Source organism: Ochotona curzoniae, unplaced genomic scaffold (assembly GCF_017591425.1).
Source record: "Ochotona curzoniae isolate NIBS_2020 unplaced genomic scaffold, NIBS_Ocur_1.0 contig_4064, whole genome shotgun sequence".
Taxonomy (NCBI): domain Eukaryota; kingdom Metazoa; phylum Chordata; class Mammalia; order Lagomorpha; family Ochotonidae; genus Ochotona; species Ochotona curzoniae.
Genome location: NW_024466107.1, coordinates 7617100 through 7640808, shown reverse-complemented (window position 1 = coordinate 7640808; position 23709 = coordinate 7617100). Strand labels below are relative to the sequence as shown.

At 42.6% G+C, this 23709-nt stretch overlaps 1 protein-coding gene across 1 annotated transcript in view; it reads left to right on the top strand.

Annotated features, from left to right (window-relative positions):
- The window catches only part of LOC121158981, a gene marked incomplete at its 5' end in the record, with an annotated part of 260310 nt that overhangs the window by 229193 nt on the left and 7408 nt on the right, over nt 1-23709 (top strand). The window contains one exon of the mRNA XM_040983966.1: nt 21147-21353. Within this exon, the coding sequence (XP_040839900.1) occupies nt 21147-21353 (207 nt within the window). The remainder of the gene's footprint in view (nt 1-21146; nt 21354-23709) is intronic.

Sequence of the window (23709 nt, the reverse complement as noted above, 5' to 3'; positions counted from 1 at the left end):
ATCACAAAATGCATGCAGACCAGATCGGATGTGATGTGAATCAACGAAGCTTCCATCCCTCTCCCTCCCGGGCCCTTTCCTGACATCTTGGCCATAGCATCATTTCCTCAGGATTACACTAATCACAGAATTGATATGGCTGGGGACAATGTTTTGATTGTGTAATTTGGGCTTATTCATGAAGGAGCTTCTGTAACTCAATGACACTAAAGCAGTATCAATATGACATCACACCACTATGAATAGACTTGGCTGTTTAAAAGCCATGGAGTGCATCAAATCCCTTTGACACTGAATCTGAAACTAGTGGAGCCACTGCTCTGCCCAGCTCTGCAGCAAATACCTTAGAGAATAGAATAACATATAAGTGCAGCGGAAAGGAGCCAGGAGTGGAAGGCAAAAATTAAACACATAAAACAATCACAGAGTAAAGAATAAATATTGTAAGTAATTGTTCAATTGCTTCATAGGGTTTAAAAGCGTATCTGTAACCCTTGATGAATACGTGTGCCTGTGTGAGGTGAGATTTTACCACATTTGAGAACGTTTCAGAGGCAATATGTGTCCTCAGAGTTTGTTTATATCAGAGGATTTATTTACCTCCAAATGAATCAGTTTGATGATTACCTGAGGAGCTGTCGGAATCAAATCATTTTTAGAATATAAGAGAAGCACTGATGATTTTTTTTTCTGGCCCTGAAGCATGGCCGCACTGCTTCCAACTCTAAGAATAGGCCCCAGATCACTGCCCTGCAGAAGGGCTGGGCAGACCTTTCCCAGGAGAGGTTCTTGTCATTGCCAGTCTCAAACATCTCAAAATGACAACAGATCTTTTCTTGAACAGGTTCTTTTCATGAATATCGCCCCTGTTTGCACAGTACGGTGTGTGAGTGTGCCTAGGATACAATCAGATACTTGATAAGCAGCATTCAACTAACATATTGAAAGTAGCGTCTGCTTTTTTCGAATAATGCCTGCAGGCACCTTATGATGACTAATCATAACTTACAGAAAGATGTTGAAGTACTAAAGGTTTCAGTAAGGAAATATCGTGAGCTGATAATTTGAAGAATGCCGACTTTGAAGCCAAAGGGAGACACAACAACATCATGACTTCAAAATAGCAAGAATAACGCTTCCCTTAAATGACAAAAAAATTCTTGAAGTCCTTGGATTTCTTATTGGTCAGATTTATGGACTGATTTAAACACAACAGAATCTGGAAAGGGAATGCATGGCTGACATGGCACCTGAAAATTGCAATATTACTGTTTGCTCTACCTGTATTCCTGGAGACACAGGATGGAGTCCGGAGTGTGTATAGAATGAGCTAGTCTGTAGGAGCGTGGTAGCCGTGTCATCAACTGTAGCACTCCAAATTTAGGTTGATTATAAACCTGATGTGTAGCAATCCTTTGTTGGAGTGTGGTGTCTCTTTCTTTGATCTTTAGCATTCAATAATATCTAGTGGCAAAACATGAATATAGGATTTCCTGCCCTGCCAAACACTCATTGATCTCATAAGCTAAGAAAAGACATTTTTTTTTTTTTCTTTAAGATGTTTTCCTACAGATGCTGCTGAAGTTTGAACACTTGACAGCAAGTCCCATGCAAATGCGGCTCTCTGGCTGACAGGAAGTCTCCGGCATTCTATTTATATGCATTTATTTGCAATGAAAGAGAATTCTTTCTCAATGAATCCATGGTTTTGGATAGGAAACTAATGGAAATGATCTGAAAGGGAAGCAAATAAAGGCTGCGTTCCTGGAAAAACAGTCAGACCATGTCTCTAATAAACTAGCTGAATAGTGAGCTATGGAGTTGCGGCAGAGTTTATTCGCAGTTGAACTGATTTAGTATTTGTTAGATTTGCCAGTCATCATTCAATGCTTGAATCCTATAAAGCAGTTAAAAAGGAAAATTGTCAAGTTTGGCAGTCACTAAACTCCCATTCTTGGCTCTAAAACAAAGTGCAAATGGATTACTCTTCAACAGAGTCAGCATCTTCGGCCAACACGTATTCTATTCTAGAACATATACTATACCTGGGACTTTTGGGGTGGCAAAATATGGTAGACTAGAACTATAAACTGTGGGCGCTTGCCACAAAGAGTGGTGAACTGTCAGGCTTTTTTCAGATTCTGCTGCTCAGGCACCCGCCACGGAGGAGATTTGCGATGAATAGCGCCCATATTGATTTTTCCATAATGGAGTGTAAAAGAAAAATGGATAGGTTTTGTTGCAGGTATTTTCATGGGGTACTAAATTGGAGGATTAGTTGCAAACAGCAGTACTGATAAAGTCTGCTGTCCATCTTGATGGTTGGGTCTTTCTATTAAAATGACACATAAATAACCTATTATATCCCCCACCCATGGAAATTCAAATGCACCTGTCAACTTGATAAAGCACTTGCCTGGAGGGAGGCGTTGTTTACATTTTCACTCCATTCCTCAGAAAAAGTGAGATTCTAATTATTTCTCCCACTGTAAATTAATGCTGACGATGATGGTTAGCATATCTCTGTATTGTTACATCTCTGGGAAAGTTAAATAATAGAACTGATTCATCATGCATTCTGCAGTGTGTGTTTTATGGCTGTCTTCCCTGTCTCCTTTCTCTGTACCATGCTCATTTCCTCTCTCCCTGTGAGCCTTCTGCATCTTTGTTCCTCCCTTCTAGCCCATGAGAAATCCTGGGTGATAGTCAGCTTCTTAAAACTTTCAGTGTTCACCCCTTTTAGCTTTTCTTGTCTTTCCTTTATGGAAAAAGCACATTTACAGCTTTCAATAGACTATAATACTGCTTCAATGATCATAATCTTATAACATGTGTGTTCTTTAGTTTCCTCTTGGAAAATTTTCCCTGTTCAATGTGTTTGATGACATCATTTGGCGGCATTCACTACTTCCATCTCTAATAATGAGGCTGATTTTCTTCCAAGTTACTCGTGTTTTATTTCTTACTGTTCTGATCTCTTGGCTAATACCTTGCTGTTATTTCTTGATTAATACTTGTGACGATAATTACATTAAAGCTCACTGCTTTTCCCAACTCACTGCCTTTATTTCTGCTTCGGCACTCCTTTCTTGATGCTCCCACACAAAAACAGTACTCTCCTCAAAAATGACTTCTTCCTGGTTAGAAACTGCTTAGTCTCATGGCTTGTATGTATCATTTATTCCTAACACTAAGAGCAGTAACCTAAGGTAGCCTTGAATGCAACTTTTTCTTTCCAATATGAAGGTCAGTTTTGTTCATCTGTTAGGCCAGATTCTGCATAACAAAGAGAAAAAACAGAAAATAATGCTTCAAAGAAATGTTGACACGAAAACATAACTATGTGATTTATCTTTCCTTTATCTTCTTACAGACTGCTAAAGTTTTAAATTTGAGAATTTAAAAAAAAAATTCTTCTTGATAGCTTAGGAAAAAAAGAAATAAAAAATCATTTTGTTTAATTTTTAATGCTACCACACTTAGATTAAAATTGGCACAGTCTTAGAAAAATAGGACGATTTTATGTAAAGCATAATAGTTACCATCCTCTCCAAGACTGACATTCTTTTCTCCTCTGCATTGTGAGATGTGGACGAGGTAGCTGACCAGTTCCACACGTGGCCAATATCATAACATCTGGTGTGTTCTGGCCTTACAGGGAGGGTGCCACATGTGTACCCTCACGCTCTAAGTTCAGCAATTGATCGTGATGCTGACCTCCTGATAATATAATGATGTTTTATAATCCTAAATCCAGAGCGTTCCATTAATTCCCATGCATAGACACTGCTTAGAGAAATTATTAGTTTAGTGTTGGATTCTTTTAACCCTGTGTCTACTACAGGAGCTTAGAAATAAACATAGCTAGGCGCTGGTACTTTGGCGTAATTGACTCAGCTGCATCTACGACGCTGGCATCTCACATGGGCTCCAATTCCTGTCCCAGCTGTTCCAGTTCCCATCTCGCTATCTGTTAGCACATCTCTGAAAAGAGCAGCATACGACCCAGTGCACTCCTGAAGGAGTTCCAGCTCCTGCCTTTTGCCCGACCCAATCTTTGCCATGTGGTCATTTGGGAAGTGAATCACAGGAAGGAATCTCTCTCTCTCTTTCTCTCCCCTACTGTCTCTGTCTCTTCACTCTGTGTAGCTCTTTCAAACAAGTAACTAATTCTTTTCTCTCTCTGAAAAAAAAAAGGAGAATTAAAGGTACCTGAAAGAAAACAAAACAACAAGAGATCAAATTTACTGCAATCCATTCAAAGGCTCTTACTCTGCCATGTCGAGAATTATGGCCAAGGTAGCTGGAGTGAATCGACTCCAGGTGCTGTTCATCCCCAGTTTATAAATCTCAACCCAGTTTCTAGTTTAGTCTTCTCTAAAGTTTTTTCTGTTTCTCACAAGCTGACTTCTGCATGAGTTTAGAATAGTAGATCACAAAATTTTTGGCAATTTTAAATTGCATTTTTAACATAAGTTAGCAAAAACTATTATTGTTTTGAGTTGATTCAGGAAAAACCGAACTAGTGACAGTACCCCTTAGAAGAAAATACAAAAGTAAATGAATAGCTTCATGTTTTAACTTGCTAATTTTGAAATCAATTTCAGTAATCAATTTATATGTCTTAAAACTGATTATGCCATTGAATGATTAAGTGATACTAGTTTTTCATATCTTCTAAGGAAATGAATTAGATAACTTGAAAACATATTTTAACATATTAACTGCTAATTTTTAATTGTGTCGTTTATAGTTTTATTACCTTTAGAATTATTAGAGTTTTTGTGATTAATCATCATTTTTATCGTTTTTGAAAATTGCATTTGTTGTAGTGAAAATCATAACAAGATAAACATTAGGTCTTCTCTGCTTCCAAAGGGAGTGGGTGAACTGAATTTCAAGTTGACATCTGTGCTTCTTTTAGTAGACGGAAAGAAAAATAGGAAGCCTGAGGGGTTTGACAAGAAACCTGAAAACTAGATAACAAATTTGTTTGATCCAAACCTTTTGCGAACCTCTGCCTGGCTGTTGATGAGGCTGCCAATACAAACTAAAGCCGTAGTCTTGACGGGTAGTGAAAGAGTATTTCTAGCTTTTAGCTGTTTTCACGCTACTACTTCAACTATGGAATGTTGGGGTGTGTGTGGGTAAGAGACGGAGAGACAGAACAGGTGCACTTCCGTTATAGCCTTCTCTTATCACTCTTCTTGTGTCTAACCATGTTAGCTGATCAGAAAATGAGACTATTCAGTACTGCATGCCATGATCATAAGTACCCCGAGTAAACAACCTACACATCCAATTGGTCCATTGGTGTCCAGCAATCCTGTCTTATCTACGGTCTCGCTTGTCAATGTTTCAATGACCTGCAGTTAACTGCAATCCAAAAACATCAAATGAGAGTTTCTAAGGATAAATGTTTCAAATGTTTTACACGATTCCTCATTCAGAATTGTGTGATGACTCTCAAGTAAATCTTTTATTAGCGTTACAGAAGCAAACAGCACTGGGTGTCATGCTAACATGGAAGCTGTTAGAGCATTGAAAACATTCTTCTTCCAGTTACTGTTCAAGAAATGCATGTTAATCATGGCACTGGGATTTTATTGTTTTGATTTTCTGACTCTTGAGATTGACACATTGATGAATCTTGCTTATTTGTTTTAGCTCCGCATGATTTCAGACTAAAGCAAGGAAAAAAAAGGTTTTCTATTAAAGGAAAAAAAGCTTTTCTATGTAAGAAGATAATTCTGGTATTCTCTCTACAGAAATTCAACAAGGAAGCTGTTGATTTACGCAATAACACACCCCTCAATCCTGGATTTCTTCTACATTCCCATTGTAGCTACTGTTCATTTATCTAATTTACTGAACTGCATTCATTTCAAATTGTAAAATTACATTAGAAATAATTTAGTCAAATGTTTCATTTTCCTACTGAGAATAGTGAAAATCACAGATCTTGCTCAAATGATAAGAATCTAGATTCCACATTGATTTTTCCATAAATACTGAAAAAGACTGATGTGCAGAAATATGAAAAGATGACAAGGCGGTGAAAAAATATGTTTGGGTGGATTTTGTTAAGTTTTATTTGAAAAGCAGAGCTACAGCAAGGAGAGAGTGGGGGATTGTGCAAGAGAAAGACAGAGAGAGATGTGAAAGGCCGCAATGGCTGGGGCTGTGCTGATCCGAAACCGGGAGATTCTTCCAGGTCTCCCACATGGATAGGGGCTCACGGACTTGAGCAATCTTCCACTGCTTTCCCACAAACAGGGAGCTGTTAAAAGTGAAGCAGCTGGGACATGGGATGTGCACTAAGACAAGGTATCGGGCTCCAGAGGAAAGTCAGATTTTACTCTGGCTATATTCCCTTACTCATTCCTTATGCTAACAAACATTTCAAAGTGCTGTGTGCTAACAGCTTTTTGAATTTCTTGGTGTGTTCAATTGAAAATAAAGATCCCTGACTTGAAGTTGCCACTGAAGACATGTAAAACCACATTTTGTGAATAGCCATATTATCTGGAGGTCAAATAAGAGATGACAGAAAATAAAGTAGTTCGTGCTCTAGTGGGGGAATATTTCATAAAGGAGACAAAGCTCTCGTGGAGACCAAAAACATTCAACATATCCCAGTCAAAAACCCAGGGGCCATCGATGGCCCTCCTGACCAGGCCCTGGTCTTCCCTCCATGATGTTATTTCCTTGGGTATGGCAATAGCTCACACCCACACTCCATTCACCTTTCTGTTCAAATGGTTCCTGTACAGAGATGGTTTCCCCAAATAAAAGAGTTGCTCTGGATAAAATATCCACAAGATAGCCCTCCCTGCTCAACACACACACATCTTCCACCTGACCTCCTTTGGCTATAGTATATGTGATGTATTCAATTACATGCGGCTGTCTTCTCTTTCGAGAATTAAAGCAATGGGAGAACAAGAACTTTGTTTCTGGTTAACCTGTCATTTCCACAGTCCTGTGGAACAAAGAAGGATTTCAGAAAATAAATTTCAAATGAATGGTTAAATGAATGAATGGATGAATGAATGATGTTCTTTGCAAAGAAACTTGTTGTAAATAAATATTATTTATCATATTTCTTCTTACTATTTCCCAAAATAGTCATTGCTGTGATAAGTTTTTGTATACTTTTTTCTCTTTTTTTAAATTTTGCTCTGGAAATGGTATGTTCAATGGAAGAGCTATATTCAAACAAGGGGTGCATTCTAATTTTCAATTGTGGTGATAAAACGAGAATCTAGGTTGTAGCTGTTGGAATTTCAAAAGCATTCCGGAAATCCCTTGAGATGGACGTTTGGCTAAAGGATCCAAAGCAAATCTATCCACAGCTTCATTTTTTTTCAATAATACATTTATTTTCATTTGTGTAGTCCTTTCTGTTTTCCCTTCCTCCATGTTCCAGCCTGGGGAGCTATCCAACAGATGTCATCGCTTTCACATGCTTGTCCCTCTGCAAATGTCTAAAATTTCTTACTTCTCACAGTGCACAAAGTATCTGCTAATTTAAATTATAGTCATCTGGGCATATAGATTTACTGCAGCGAGAAAGACACCCCTAAGGACACCGGCAGGCTTGCTAATTGGTTAGTATTTTTGTTTTCTGTTTTGTTCTTGGAGATTTAGTTATTTGGAAGGCAGAGGAAAATACAGAGAGAAATAGAGGGAAAAAAAGTGATCTTCCATCCACTGGTTCACTCTCCAAGTGCATACAGCTGCCAGAGCTAGTGCAGATGTGAGCCGGGCACCAGGACCTCCCGCTAGGACTCTCACGGGAATGTCATGCACCTACACTAGGTCATCTTCTGGAATGTAGCCAGAATTTAGCTCAGACTGGTTCTCCGATAGGGAAACCGTACAAGCAGTGTCTTAACCCACTGTGCTATGCTGGCCCCAGAGTGTTAATTCTGCTTTCAATTCCAGATTCCAGCAAGTACTTGCGATGGGCCAAGAAGTCAGGCTCCTGCTGGCTGCGTGAGTCGCCTGGGTTGAGTCCCCAGTTTCTGAGTGTCTCCTGGTTCAGTAAACCTTGGATATTCTGGGAACTCGAGGAACAGAATGGTGGATGGGGATCTTTCTCTCTCCCTCTCTTTGTGTGCATTTGTTGTCAGCTTTAATAACTTCACAACAGCTAAGTTATATTTACTTCTGTGCTGCACTTCTATTGCATTTACGTTTCATAGAAACTAAGTAAATACATTTTATCATGTGTTTCTCATAAGTTAATTTTTTAAAAAGATTTTTTTTCGGGCCCGGCGCGGTGGCGCAAGTGGTTAAAGGTCCTCGCCTTGCACGCCCGGGATCCCATATGGGCGCCGGTTCTAATCCCGGCAGCCCCGCTTCCCTTCCAGCTCCCTGCCTGTGGCCCGGGAAAGCAGTCGAGGACAGCCCAAAGCTTTGGGAACCTGCACCCGCGTGGGAGACCCGGAAGAGGCTCCTGGCTTCGGATCGGCATAGTATCGGCCCGTTGCGCTCACTTGGGGAGTGAATCATCGGACGGAAGATCTTCCTCTCTGTCTCTCCTCTCTGTATATCCGCCTTTCCAATGAAAAAATAATAAAAAATAAATCTTTAAAAAAAAAAAAGATTTTTTTTCTTGGAAAGGCAGATATACATAGAGGAGGAGAAACAGAGAGGAAGATCTCCATCCGATGGTTCTCTTCCCAAGCGGCTGCAAAGGCTGGAGTTGAGCCAATCCGAAGTCAGGAGCCAGGAGCCAGGAGCTTCTTCCGGGTCTCCCATGCAGGTGCAAGGTGCCAAAGCTTTGGGCCATTCTCGACTACATTCTCAGGCCACAGGCAGGGAGCTGGATGGAAGTGGGGCTGTCGGGGTTAGAACCAGCACCCATATGGGATCCTGGTGTGTTCAAGACAAGGATTTTAAGCACTACACTATCGTGCCAGGCCCGACAGTTAATCTTTTTAAAAATGCATTTGTTTGAAAGAGAGCAACCCAGACACAATTCCAACCCATTAACCCACTCTTCCCCTGTCCCCTGGGCTATAAAAGTAGAGACCAGTATCTAGGAATTCAGTACAGCTCTCAAGGGGAGGTAAGGGCCCAATCCAAAATCTGTGCCGCGTTCTCTTCTCCCCATGATGTTCATTAGGAGAGAGCTGCAGTGGGGAGTTGGAGCTGAGAACTGAGTTTAGGTGTGACGTTTTGAGGCGTAGGTGTCTTAGTCCACTTCTTAAGTGCTTGCTCCACAATACAATGGGAAAAGCTTACACTAAAGGCAAACGAAACATACTGATACATGTTTAACTGTGGAAAAAATCAGCAAATATTTATTGTTCTTTCTAACCATTTTCCATCACAACATTCCTATGTCTGCTACCCTGGAGAAGGATTCAGGTCATCTTTTCTTGCCTCCCTGGCACGCTTATTTCAGACCAATTGAAGAAATCGTGTTTTCCTATCTATAAAATCAAAAGAATTCTTACCGGAAAACCTGATGAGATCTATGATTCTAGCATCTGTTCTCGCTCCTGAAATCAAAGTTCGAGGTGCACGCAGGAGGGTGTTCTGGGAGAGCTGTGCCGTGCGCAGGCTTGACTCGTGGCTAGTGTGGGTGGACTGAGATGACGACGCAGCTGCTGAGTAAAGCTGGCTGAATTGAGAAACAGGGAGTTTCGGCTTTTGTGTGGTGAGGCCTCGTTGCGCATACTGCTACCGAAACGGCCTCAGCATTATTAGAAAACTGCCATAAAGAACAGTTGGTGTTTGCAGTTGGCACAGATGAGTCAAATCCAGTAGCTTTTGCGGCAGGTAGGACGAATGCAAATGAGACCAAAAAGCAAATGGGTCTCACCACTAAATCCATCTAAATTACGTTGAGAGCCTCTGACACCAGGCCGGCTTCCTTTTCCTCCCTCGGAGGACGGGACCTGGGCAGACAGACAAGAACACACATCATCTGAGCAGAAGCAGTAAGGCCTGACTGTGGCTGGGAATTGAGGCTGTATTTCTGTGAGGGTTTTCATCAAAGATCCTGATTGTATGTCGAGTCTGGGAGGGAGGGAGTGAACCAGGTAGGAGTCCAGGAAAGACTCATGCAACCCAATCCCCCAGCTCCTGTCGCAGCACGCTCCGCGTCGGAGGTTCATGCTTGCTCGTGCCAATTCGCTCTGCTAGATTTTCTGCCAATTTATATTACCTAACTTGGCTTTTGGAACACATCTGCTTACCCTGTAGAAAAATTACATTTCTAAGTCTTAGAGCGTGATTCATTTCAGTTGATACGACTAAATTTGGGGTGATTAATCCTGCATGTAAGAAAAAGTATACACACAAAAACTACCTCTGACATCTCTGCTTGGCTTACACGGATATGTTCTTATCATTAGAGAAAATTAAATCAGAGCATAGGCCAAGAGCTAAGACTCAGCCATCAGCGTGGACAGCAGGCTCCCTTTGCGCGGAGTAAGTCCCAGGCAGGGAGTGCTGGCTGCTTGGACGCTTACACACGGAAGCAGAGGGGGGGAGTTGACCAAATAGTATTTTACAAAGAGCAAGCAAGTGGTCTCCCTATGCGTGAACATCCAAAGCTCCATCAACCCATGGTTTTGCAGCTGAATAGCTTTCATGGATTTAAATAAACTTGGAGCAGGTGCATACAATGCACATTGCATGTCTAGAGAGGTAAAAATTATAGACTCATTTCCTTATCTCAACAGGCTGACACAGCTGAAGATCTTAACTAACTCAAGCCACTTATTCTTCAGTTCTGAAAAGTCGTAAGCTAAAATGTTACGACAAACGAGTCAATGATCTTTAAATTTCTTTCTTTCTTTCTGGAAACTGGAAGAAGAGAATCACCATGCCAAATCTGAAGATTTCAGCATGATTATGAATTCTCGAGTTATGACATAGGTTTCATCGAACCTGACTTTCAACTTTTCTGTTCTATTTCCATGGAGAGTGTTGCATGGTAGTGGAGACTGACTAGCTGTGACCACTTTGCTTTTCCACAATGCACTTACCACCTGTAGGATTCATCTGAAAGAACAGTGGTCGCTTAGGGCAAAGTTGTCCTGACTTTGTTCCTTGCATTTCTTATCGCTGAACTCTTGACGCATCTCTGCCCCCTCACTCGTCTGCAGCTTCCAGATTTGTTTGTGGAGTGTTTTCATACTTTCTGCCTCTTGCTCATATTGCTAGACGAGACTCACAGGCATAAGAGAAATTGACGAAAGAATGCCATTTTACGCTTATACTCACTGCTAGCATGTTTCACCTATAATAAGTAGCCTTACCACTGTTGCATTTGTACTAATATCCACAAGCTAGAACATGGAAATGCTGCTAAAATCTGTGCTCTTCTGCTGTCATCATGTCTCCTGAATGTGTTTTTTTCTGGCACTTAGATCTGTTTTCAAGAGTTTTGGAAATGTCATAACCAGTGACCAGAGTTGTAGCATAGTATGTTAAGCCTCTGCCTGCAGTACAGCATCCCATCTGGGCACTTGATAGAATCCCAGCTGCTCCACTTCTGACCCGACAACCTGCTGATGTGTCTGGAAAGGCAGCAGAATATGGCCCAGGCTTTTGGTCCTATGTGGCAGATCTTGAGGCAGCTCATGACTGCTGGCTTTGGACTGGCCAAGTTTGGGTCTTTTTGTCCATTTGGGAAGCAAATGAGCAAATGAAAGAATCTCTCTCTCTCTCTCTGTAAATCCATCTTTCAAAAAAGTTAATCTTTTTAAAAAGATTTATTTGTTTTTATTGGAAAGGAAGATATATATATATACAGAGAGGAGGAGAGATGGAGAGGAAGATTTCTACCCAAAGGTTCTCTCCACAAACTACCTCAATGGCTGGAGCTGAGCTGGTCCGAAGCCAGGAGCCTCTTCCGGGTCTCCCACGTAGGTACAGGGTCTCAGGGCTTTGGGCCATCCTTGACTGCTTTCCCAGGCCATAAGCAGAGAACTGGATGGGAAGTGGGGCTGCAGGGATTAGAACCAGCGCCCATATTTGATCCTGAGGAGTTCAAGGCGAGGACTTTAACCGCTAGGCCACCGCTCCAGGCCCTAAGTTAATCTTTTGTCATAGAAGAAATGCTGTAACTACATATCAATTTCTTTGTGATTTTCCAGAGTTATTTCTTTCGGTGATATGAAATAGGATGCATTTCCACTCACAGATGCAAGATACAAAATTGTTAGTTGCCAAAACTAGACGTGTTCATCCTAAAACATTTTACCACACGATGTGTGTGCAAACACGTACAATATACATTAGCCTTCTCCAAGTCGTGTCATTTCCGTCCAAAGTAAGTGCAGGTAATTTTGTTTGGAAGTACGGCTTCCTGGCAATGCAACATCATTTGTGTTACTTTTCCTTAAACTGGTTCAAATTCACTTAAGTGCTCTTTGTATATTCCCAATGGGTATGTAAAGAAAAAAAAAAACATTTAGGCATAATCATTTTTACTTACCTACTTCATTTGAAAGTATTATTTTATCATTTATTTGCTTTTTCTGAAACAACGCATAAAATTTCTATGCATAGGATGTGTGAAAATCACAATGTCGAAATCAAAATGGAAAACATCAAGTATAGACACGCTTTCAAAGTATTGGATGGCAGCCAACGTTTTGGTACTAAAGTCAAAATGATAGGGTAGAGTCTAGTTAAATCATTGACCAAAAAAATGGAGACTTTGGGACAAGTTTTACCATTTGGAAAACCAGCTTCTCTGAAGCCTTCTTGCTTTCTGTGAACAGGAGTGGGCATTTTCCACTGGACACAAACCTTCAAGCTTTTATGTTTCTTGTTCATGCTGGAATCCATATCATGAAATTGGTGTCCCAACTTTAGCCAGCTGTTCAGCAATCATTAAGTCTTTTGATTTTTGTTTTTTTTCAAATTTAAGTTTTCGTTATATGGTTGCATAGGCACAGGAATTTCCCTTCACCTGCCCACCTCCATTCCAGGAAGTTTGAATGCATTCCTTGAAGTCTGTGCACTGAAAACTGAACCCCCAATGAAGCCACGTTGGGAGGTAGCGTCAATTAAGGGGTGGTTAGGGCGTGAGGGTTCTGTCCTCATTAATGTTGCTATTACGGGAATGAGTTCATTATTGCGACATTGGATTTGATGTAAACTTGAATTTGGCCCTCCCTGACTCTTGCCCTCTCACCTTCTGCGGTGGCATGCCAGCACCAAGGACCCTGGCCACACACCACAGCCATGCTCTCTGGCTTCCCAGCCTCAATAAGACAAATGAATGTCTGTTCTTTACAGATTCCTGAATCCCAGGGATGCTGTTGTGGCTATGTAATCAGACTAAGAGAGATAGGCTTCATTTTCCAAGACAAAATGGAGCACGCAGGGTGAAGTTGTCCATTTTGCCTAGCCTGGGCTTCTGAACAAGAGCTTCTCTTCTGGGAAAACGTGGATCAAATCACCTCCAGGAGCACACAGTTTATTTGGAGCTCTAAATTCCAGATACACAGGATAGCAACCGGACGATCCAGTCAAACCTAAGTTTTGGACCCTCGTCCTGTCCTGCTGACTTCCCACACCTGGAAATGGGGTGCGAATTCAAGCGAGACAAGAAAAGGAAATCACCGGAGAGTTGTTAAAATATGTATCTATGCAGCCAATCTCGATGCCACTGTGTAATTATAACAACATAAACAACTCAACTATAAGGACATTCACATTAGACTTAATTTCATGCTGAACTATTATAATGCAATTAACAGCCTCATAGGCCTGTTTTAATTAAGCTCCGTTGTGAAATATGCAGCATTTGAACCTGTTCCGGCCTGTTTTGTCTACCATTGAATTACCATCGTCAACTTGTTTTTCTGCTGAATGCTGAATTTCATTTAAGGATTACTTAGTGTCCCGGCATTTGATGAATTCTTCTAAGTTTTGTGCCTCCAGACCGAGGCCAGGTTGAGCTCCTCGGATGTGGCCTAGATGTGTATTCTTTCAACTCACCTGTCTCACTAGATTTATTAATTCACGCTGGGTTCGCCTGGAAATGAAGACACACATTTGATTGGTTTCAGGAAGGAGATTTGAGATGACAGCAGGAGATTTGTGCTAACTTGAGATTATGTAGGGCACAGCAGCTATCCTCCAACCAAACCTTCCGCAGAAACACGGACCGAGCCAGTGTTCCGGGGAGATTATTGGATGTGCTAAATAGTTTGCCCGTGACTCACCTGAAAATGGGAAACAAGGTTTAGAGCAATGTTCCTTCTTTTATCCCTCACCTCCTCTGGCCTAGCATGTCTTTCCATCCCTCTGTGTGGGTTGCCCACATGGCTGCACAGACAGTTGGATGGGAAGCATCACACGTGACCATTCTACCCCACCTGTTAGTTTTCCAAGCAGCTTGTTCCTCACCAGGCGGTGATAAGGACAAAGGTTTCCGTGGGAAGTGAACAACTTACAGGAAATCGAGTTCAAGGCAGGTGGGTAGGTGCTGCGCCACGTGACCAAAGACCAAAACGAGGATTGCAGCATTGCTTCCCACGTCGCGGTTGCCACTCTCACCAACTTCTCTTCCGCTCCTGTCCCTGTTATGAAACATCCATTTTTTTTTTCCTTGTCCTACTTTCTTAACCCCGGAGAGGATTGTAAATTTTCCAAGCTGAGCATCCCCAATTGCTTGAGGCTGTTGGCTGGAAGTCGGACTCTGAAACGATTGCCCGGAAGGCAGGGTGTTCTCGCGAACGCTGAGATCTTTCACAGTACCTGATGCCTTCTTTTCCGTGTAAACCATTTCTGGTGAGATTTTTCAGGTTGCTCATCTTCTTTTCTATTGAGGTTTTTCTTCCTCCTCCCTAGAAGGGACAAGAAGAACTGCTCAGAAATAGAGTAGGTGTATATTTGTAACACAGTGCACAGGGTTTTAACTTGTTCCACATGTCTTGTGGTTCATAGACATTTTGAATATCTTATTATTTTAAGAGTTGCTAAAATTCAGACATTCTGAAAATGTCTCCTGTTGTATTAGTGTTATGGTCTAAAGAATACTGGGAAGAAAATCTATTCCAACATCTTTCCTAATTAATTTTCAGTTCAAAAAGACTTGAGAGGGCCTGGCATGGTAGCCTAGCGGCTAAAGTCTTCACCTTGCATGTGTCAAGATCCCATATGGGTGCCGATTCTAATCCTGGAGACCTTGCTTCCCATCCAGCTCCCTGCTTGTGGCCTGGGAAAGCAGTCAAGGATGGCCCAAAGCCTTGAAACCCTGCACCTGCTTGGAGAACCGGAAGAAGCTTTGGGCTCCTGCCTTCAGATCGGCTCTGCTCCTGCCATTGTGGCTGCTTGGGGGAGTGAATCAACGGATGGATCTTCCTCTCTCTATCTCCTTCTCTCTGCCTTTCCAATAAACATAAATCCTAAAATTAAAAAAAAAAGACTTGAGGGCATGTCCTATGGCATTAGCTGGACTGATTGCCAACAATAACTGGGAATTGCCTCTATTATACAAATTGCTGCCTCATGAAGATTGAGGATAAAATGCTTTGCCACTGAGTCTTCCAAATGAGTACTTCACTGGAGGGGGAGCTCTGTCTAGAATTGCATTCAGACATGCTCCCATCCTTCAATATCACACTCGTGTGCAGTGGCAATGCGGGACTGTGTGTATTGTGCAACATGTGACACCAGAAGTGTGCAGGGATGGGCCTGGCGCTGTGGCACGGTACGTCAAGGCACTATTGGAATGTTCCTATACCATGTTGGAGTATGAGTTCCAGTTCTGGCTGCTGTGCTTCCAACCAGCTTCCTGCACTGCTGACTCACCAGGGAAGGCACTGGTGTTGGCCCAAGTACTCGGACGTGTGAAATCCATCGGAGAGATTGGCAGAAAGTTCCTGACTCCCTGCCTTTTACCTAGAGCAGGCCCGGCCTTGTGATTGATAGGAGAATGAATGAACAGATAGAAAGCTTCTCTCTCCACGTTTGAGTGGGTTCTCTTTCTGTCTCTTTCTATGCATTGTATCTTTCTTTTGAAGAGCATGACTGTGGGGAGTGACTCAAAATTCAGCCCTGGAGATTGGTGAGACCCTCAGCATTTTACACCCATCACCACTTTAATTAGTCATTTCCTTGCGGCTTTAGCTCCCATAAGTCTCCCTTATGGTTTCCCTTAGGCTTTCAGACCCCTTGTGTTTCCATTTCGGGCTCTGTAATTCCACTCCCAAGTTTGTTCTCCAACAGCCTTATTCACCAATCCCTGGCTGCCCTGCATCCCTGGCCTCTGCCTACTGCTGTGACTACCAACCTCGCGACCCTGTACTCCAAGTACCCATCACTATGTTAGAAAAGAGCACTTTCTCTGTTTTGTTTTTTCTCTCTCTCTCTCTCTCTCCAGGGTCTCCCTCTGTGGCCTGTGCCCTCCCAGCCCTCGCCTCTCAGTTCTTCCTGCTCTCAGCTCACTCGGCTCTGGCGCTTCCTGCTCTCTCTGCACTCAGCACTTGGTTCTCTAGGTCCTCAGCGCTCCCTATTCGTGGTTCTTGGCCCTCAGCCCTCTGCTCTCCCATTGGCCTCCCTCAGAGCCCCCTCCTGTTAAAATGGCAGGCAAACCTCTCTCTCTGCTTGCTGCGTTCTCTCCCTTCCCACGGCCATCTTCCTCTGCTGTCTCTCACTTTCCTGCAGCCACCTCTCCCTCTGGAGTAAATCCCTTCCTTGTGGCCACCTCTCACACCGAAGTAAAGATCTCCCGTGTAACTCACTGCATCTGGTGCTTGGGTTTGCCATGGTATTTCCCAACTGTGGGCCTTAGGTTGCTACAAACCTGCACTTCATGGTCAGTTGCCTGATGACTTTGGAGGTCTCAGGAGACTAACACTCTATCCCCTACCCCTTCCACGTGAGCTATTTAAGACCATGAAGAAGACAGGGAGCTGAGCAGAAAGTACTGACAAAGCTATTTGAAAGATATTGCTCATAGCAATGTGTACCTAAAGCCAGGATACCTCATCACATCCTGGCCTTTTGGCACAGTACTTCAAAAAGTTCATGGGTACGTGGCATTAAAAGATAATATATTTCGAACCTGGCGCAGTGGCCTTGAGTGGAGCGGGATCCCATATGGGCACTGATTCTTATCCTAGCAGCCTTGTTTCCCAGCCAGCTCCCTGCTCGTGGCCTGGGAAAGCAGTTGAGGACGGCCCAAAGCCTTGGGACCCTGCACCCACGTGGGAGACCTGGAAGAAGTTCCTGGCTCCTGGGTTCAGATTGGCACAGCTTTGGCCATTGAGCTCACTTGGGGAGTGAACCATTGGACAGAAGAACTTCCTCTCTGTCTCTCCTCCTCTCTGTATATCTGACTTTCCAATAAAAATAAATAAATCTTTAAAAAGAAGATAATATATTTTGGTGCAGAAAAATATTGAGATTCATACACCATTTTTGTTTTTCTTAATATGTGTTCCCACAGTAGTTGAAGTTCCCTCCTCTATGTATAAATCTGTGTGTGTGTGTGTGTGTGTGTGTGTGAACTGTCATGCCTGTTTAATAATGCAGAATGAATCCCTGGTGCAACTGCACACACTGTGTTTCTTCCTGGATGATGCATTACTCAAGGATAGCTGGGAGGAAGTCCAAGCTTCTCCAGAATAGGACGTGCTTGCGCTCATCTTGCTCCTGGAGATCGGCTTCATCTCAAGTTCAGCCCTTTGTATCTTGAGGCAGGGAAGCACTAAGCCTCAAGGAGGGGAGATGCCTCGATGACCGCCGGCCAGCAGCTGTGCCCAGCACGGCCAGCCCCGAGGAAGCTCCCAGGCACCGGCTTCTTCAGGGGGCTGGGCGGCTGCTCAGCCTCATGGTCCCTGCTGGGCTGGGCGGCTGCTCAGCCTCATGGTGTCCTGCCAGGACCTGAGAGCTATGGCATTGCTTAAGGTCCTCAGAGGGCTCACCCAATCACATGACTTGAGGTGTGTTAAAATAGCTGCCATGGAATTTTTCTACAGTTGATTGAATTTCTCCTTTAGATGTGTCCAATGTTGATTGCTTGTTGTCCTTCCCCAAATCTGCACTGACCTCTTCCTGTGGCAGTGAGTGACCCATGCTGTTGACACCTCTGAGGCATCCCTTGCACACACGTCTCCTGTCTAGCTAGCAGCCCAGTTCCGACTCTACCTAAGAAAAAAGGAATTCATGGATTCCAGCTGGAAGCCCAGTTGTCTCTGTCACACGCAGAATCAGAACATCCCCTTTTGAGGTGTTGATGTCATCGTGGCCTATCTGTCATCTTGCTTTCAGCACTATGTCTTTAAAACAGAAGGCAAATCAAACCTCTCTTGCTCATTGAAACCTCCAGCAGCTTGCCCTGTTTATCGCTTAGCACAGCATCAGCAGTGACATGTCGTCCTCCCAACCTCGTGCTCACAGCCTTCGCACCGTCTGGCCTGCTGGCACATCCACTGACTTCCATTCACTGGGTAGTGTAATCTCAGAACCTTGGCTAGCGCCGCTGTTCTGCCAGGAGAAATTGTGTCATATTTTTACCCATTGAAATATCACTACGTGTTCCTGCAAATTTAGTTCTCATTGGCACATACTCATTTTATTTGCATGCTAAGTTGTGGTGTTTAGATGCATATTGTAATTATCAAATCAGAAGATTTAGGGGTTGGCATTGTGGCCTAAGCGGCCAAGCCAGCACCTGTCAGTATCTGTAGTGCTTGATATCCCTCGAAAACACCAGCTCAACGTTCAGCTGCTCAGCTTGCAATCCAGCATCCTCCCCATGTGCTCGAAAAGTAGCTGAAGCTGTCAGGAGTAGTGTGACCTTGACACAAACAAGGGACACCAAGATGGAGCTGCAGGCTTCTGGCTTCAGTCTGTCCCAGCTCCAGCCAATGTAGCCATTTGGGGGAGTGAAGAAGTAGATGCAACATCTCTCTCCTACTTCATCTCTTCCTCTTTCTTTGGTTTTTAAATAATAAACCTTTCTAAGGTTTTTAAAACCCCTTTCTTTGGTTTTTAACATATCTTCACCTTACTCATTTCTCACTCCTTGTTGGTAGAAGCATTCAAAACCTTCTATTCTAGTTATTTTGAAATATAAAGTGTATTCTGGTTAACTTATCTAGTGCCGCAGGACGTTAGAGCTTACTTGTTCCATCTAACTATGATTTTGTAGCCATTGATCAAGTCCTATGTGTTCCCTTAACCTCCCCAGCCTCAGGTAGCCACTCTTTCACTTTGGACTTCAATTTAAAAATCGGTAGAGTTAGATGGTACATATAAGCACAACCATATTATAGCTATCTTTCTGTGTTGGATTTATTTCACCCAGGATTCTATAAATGAAAGAATTTCATCCTTTTTAAGACCAAATGGTATCTCATTATCTTTTGAAGTACATTCACACTCCCTCAATTTATTCATCCATTATTATATAATTAGTTTATTCCATATATTGGCTCTTTAAAAAATGTTTATTCATCGTTATTTTTTATTTGAAAAGGCAGATACACAGAGAGAAGGAGATACAGAGAGAAAGATCCTCCAACTGCTGGATTACTGCCCCAAGTGGCTGCAATGTCCAGAGCTAAGCTTATCAGAAGTCAGCAGCTTCCTGTGGGTCTCCCACGTGGACGCAGGGTCCCAAGGCTTTGGGGCATCCTCAACTGCTTTCCCAGGCCACAAGCAGGGAGCTGGATGGGAAGTGGAACAGCCAAGACACCAACCAACACCCACCTGGGATCCTGGCACAAGCGAAGCCTGCCGAGCTGGGCCCCATATATTGGCTTTTTCAAGATCCAGTTTAAATCTCATCTCCTAGATAAATTTCTTAATAACCACTTGTCACAGTCAAGCTAATGTTAAGTTAAATGACGTCTGTTTCTCTCTGCAAAATCCTGCTGGATTGCTAGTTTCAGAAACAGGTTTATATTGTGGCAAAAACTTGGCATAGAATGCATCCATATTAAAACTCTGCTTTCAATCTTGTTAGAATTTGGTCTTTTCTGTCCTTTAAGCTCTTGAAAGCCATTTGAAACTTCTTTTTGTACCCAGATTTTAATTATACCTTTTTACTTTCAAAGAAAAAAAAAATGACTATCCAGAATCTTGGGAATTTATTGTCAATTATAGACTAGAATTAAACAGTAATTGACCAGAATTTTCTGTCTTATTATTAAATCTTTTCATATTTTGGAAGATTTAAAGTATGTTTAAATCATGCTGGGGAATTAGCTTTGGGAAGCGTATTTCCAATGCACTTTTTGCAATGGCGAAAGAATGCTTGACAAAGCAGAGCGTTTCTGCCTCAGCAGGGACCAGAGAGAAGAGAAGTCCATTGAAAACTTTCCACTGCCAGTGTTTGAAACTGCTGGCATCTGGCAATATGAAAATTGCAAGTTTCGGAAGCCGTAAAAGTCTGCAGCTGTAGGATCAGCTATCTAGAGACTAGGGAGTTTGTTGGCTTGAAGAAATTTGACAGTGGCACCTTGCGATCTTTCTTGCACTATTTTGAAGCAGCAGTCGTGTCTTTTTGATTCATTCACAATTCAATTAGCATTAATGAAAACCCCAAAGGATGCGTTGTGTTAGACAATGAAATTGCTACCTGAGAAACCCTTCTGGAACAGAATGCCCAGTGAGTCCAAAGTCAGAATTGCAGGAAAGGAAAACAATAGATAAATATATCCAGGGTGCAGAAAATCCTGCACTCGGTTAAACCTATCCTGGATAGATTCTGTGTATTGTCTTGGAGATGTCAGGGACTTTGCATGTCACATAATATAAGCAAGGGGGACACAACAAAGCTTTCTTTCGGATAGACAAATGCAAACACCCATTCATAAAACCATTTGCTGGTACTTTTTTTTTTTAAATCAATATTGCCGTTGTCACAGCTGTCTTGCTCTTACTTTGGGTTAATATGGGAGCCTATCAAGCTTCGTCTGTGTAGAATCAACCTTATGGAGCACACACCGGGGATTTGTCTGTCTTCACTGTTTAGAGATACGCCATAAAAAAAATGTGCGTGGAATGGAGTGCAAACACTGCAGATGGCAGACTTTCAGATTTATCGTAAAATCATTGAAAATCGGTTATACTCTCGCCAGAGGTTAATTAATTTTCTTTTCTGTTCTTTTCTGGGGCTGGGGGCTTGGGTGGGGGCGGGCTGTGTGTCTCACTAGGTGGCAGTGTGTGATTACATCTGGAACAGCCCTGGCCTCCAGTCCAGTGTTGCCAGCTGTGACCTCCGACACCAGCAAGAGACTTGTGTGACTGCACTTGGTCCAGAAGATGTCACTTCTCATGTGTCCATACACACTGTGTATCCCGGTGGATTCCAGGAGCTGTATCGCCACTTTCTCAGGCTGCCTGGTGGTGCCATTGTTGAGGTACGTATCTATGCAAATAGTTTGATGCAAATGCTATGTATATTTTGTTGTGTAAGTTCGTATGTCTTTGCGTTTTAGTTGTGTGCTTATACATGATTTCAAAGGGTTCGATATCACTTTATAGGCAGTGTAACTAGTATTTCTATCGTGATGGGGTGCTTGAAAATGTATTTGCGTTTTTACCTACACAAGAAATCACATAGGGAAAATACACTTTTGCATGTAACTATGTCAGGGAGAGGCAAGTAACAAATTGAGTGAGATAACTGCAGGCAATTATTTATCCCGCTAAATCTGTAAAATCAGGAGGTTGATGTTGTAGAGTTCTGAGTTCGTAAGTTCCATGCCTTGGGACCTCTTTCCCGCCTTTGATTAATACATTACACAAAACCAATGAGTTGCTGGCATTTCGTTTTTCTCGTCCATGACAAATCATCAAGCAAAATGTGACCTCATCACATTTTATAAAGAGCATTTGAAAGCATCATTTGCAAAACTGTATTTTTTTTGTTTTTTTTTTCTAAAAATGCCAGTATTTAGATGGGCTGGTTTTAAAATTTTAAAATAAGTTACCTTTTTAAATTAATATAAAGAGAACAGATTTCATGCAGTTCATATAGAGCATAAGAATCTCATACTATTTCCTTTCTCTTTCTCTTTCCTTCCTTCCTCAACTTTTGCAATAACATATTTTCAGCATATTTAATAGCCACAGGCTTAATTTTCCACTAAATAAAAAGTTCCATCAGTAAATTCTAGAAGGAACACTGTTGAAATAGAGGTCATTAACATGTTGCATCAATTCTCAGTGTGCGCAAACCGAAGATACATGGTCCTTCCAGGATCTGTCCTGTTAGTGGCTAGGTTGCCACATAATGCTATCTGAAGGGGAGTTTTTACATGGTGGAGAAAGTAAAATATATTTGGTTCTCTTGTTTTCATGCAACACAGTGTTAAATGTTTAAAATTTGAAGAATACCCCTGCTCCCTTCAAACTCCCTATAAACTTTGCCACAGTTTCTATTATAAAATGATACAAGCCCCTTCTATACAAACTTGGAGATATTTTACGTTGCTTAGAGCCAAGAATCACAGATAGAAAGCTTCTGCTTTGTCCAACGTGAGCCCACAGCATCGTTTAGTTATGTAAGGAGTCCTCTGTCTTCTCAGGAAAGCTTGGGGTAGGATGCAGGAAAGAAACCAGAGAGTAACGTAACAGGGAGTGGTGTAGATTACAGCAAAGGAGCAGGTGGATGTGTGATGGCTGTACCCAAGGTCATTCCTTGAAAGCTTGAGTCAGGGCTATTCTATTGGCGTCTCTGTGAAAAATACCTGGCAGACGTAACAAGCATTCCTTTTAGGAGGAATCCGTTCGCAGAAGCCAACTGTCAGAACTTTCCTTTATGCTTTGCTTTTAGGTTTCTGGGGGCACGTGCTTAACACTGGAATGGCACAAGCTGAGGACCCTAGATACCAGGGGTAGCTCCCAGACCTAATGAAAACCCAAGAGGAAGGTGCTGTGGTCCCAAGAGCAGAATCATCCCCAGGGACTTCTATTCCCTCACCCCATTTACTCCATAACCTTGGCTTAGTCATTTCTCTGCCTCTTTCCTTATTTGTAAAACTGGGTTATGAATACTTGTACTACCTGGCTCATAGGGATTTGGGGCAGATTAATGAGATAACAGCTGCAAAGTACTTTTAGCTCTTGGAAAAAAAAAGGGTGCACTGAAGATTACCAACCATTCTAGATCATGCACAATTAAAGGCACTTGACTTTTTTTTTAAGATTTATTTTTATTATTTTTTATTGGAAAGGCAGATATACAGAGAGGAGAGACAGAGAGGAAGATCTTCCGTCCGATGATTCACTCCCCAAGTGAGCGCAACGGCCAATGCTATGCTAATCCGGAGCCAGGAGCCTCTTCCAGGTCTCCCATGTGGGTGCAGGGTCCCAAAGCTTTGGGCCGCCCTCGACTGCTTTCCCAGGTCCCAGGCAGGGGGCTGGAAGGGAAGCGAGGCTGCCGGGATTAGAACCAGCACCCATATGGGATCCCGGGGCATACAAGGCGAGGACCTTAACCACTGCGCCACCGCGCCGGGCCCCAAAGGCATTCGAGTTTTAAATCACTTCCTGGGTACTCATATTAGTGTTATGCTGGAAATACAGCAAATTCATTTCCAGAGGAATTGAGTGTTGAATCAATAGGCATTCATAAACCCACCTGGCTGTTTCCAAGGCCCTTGCCTTATGTGACAATAACGTCAGGAGTGCACACGGCACTGAAAGGAGACTGTGTCCCATGTTCAGGTCCCAGATAATGCTCAGGAAGCTGCCAGTTCTGTTACACAGTCT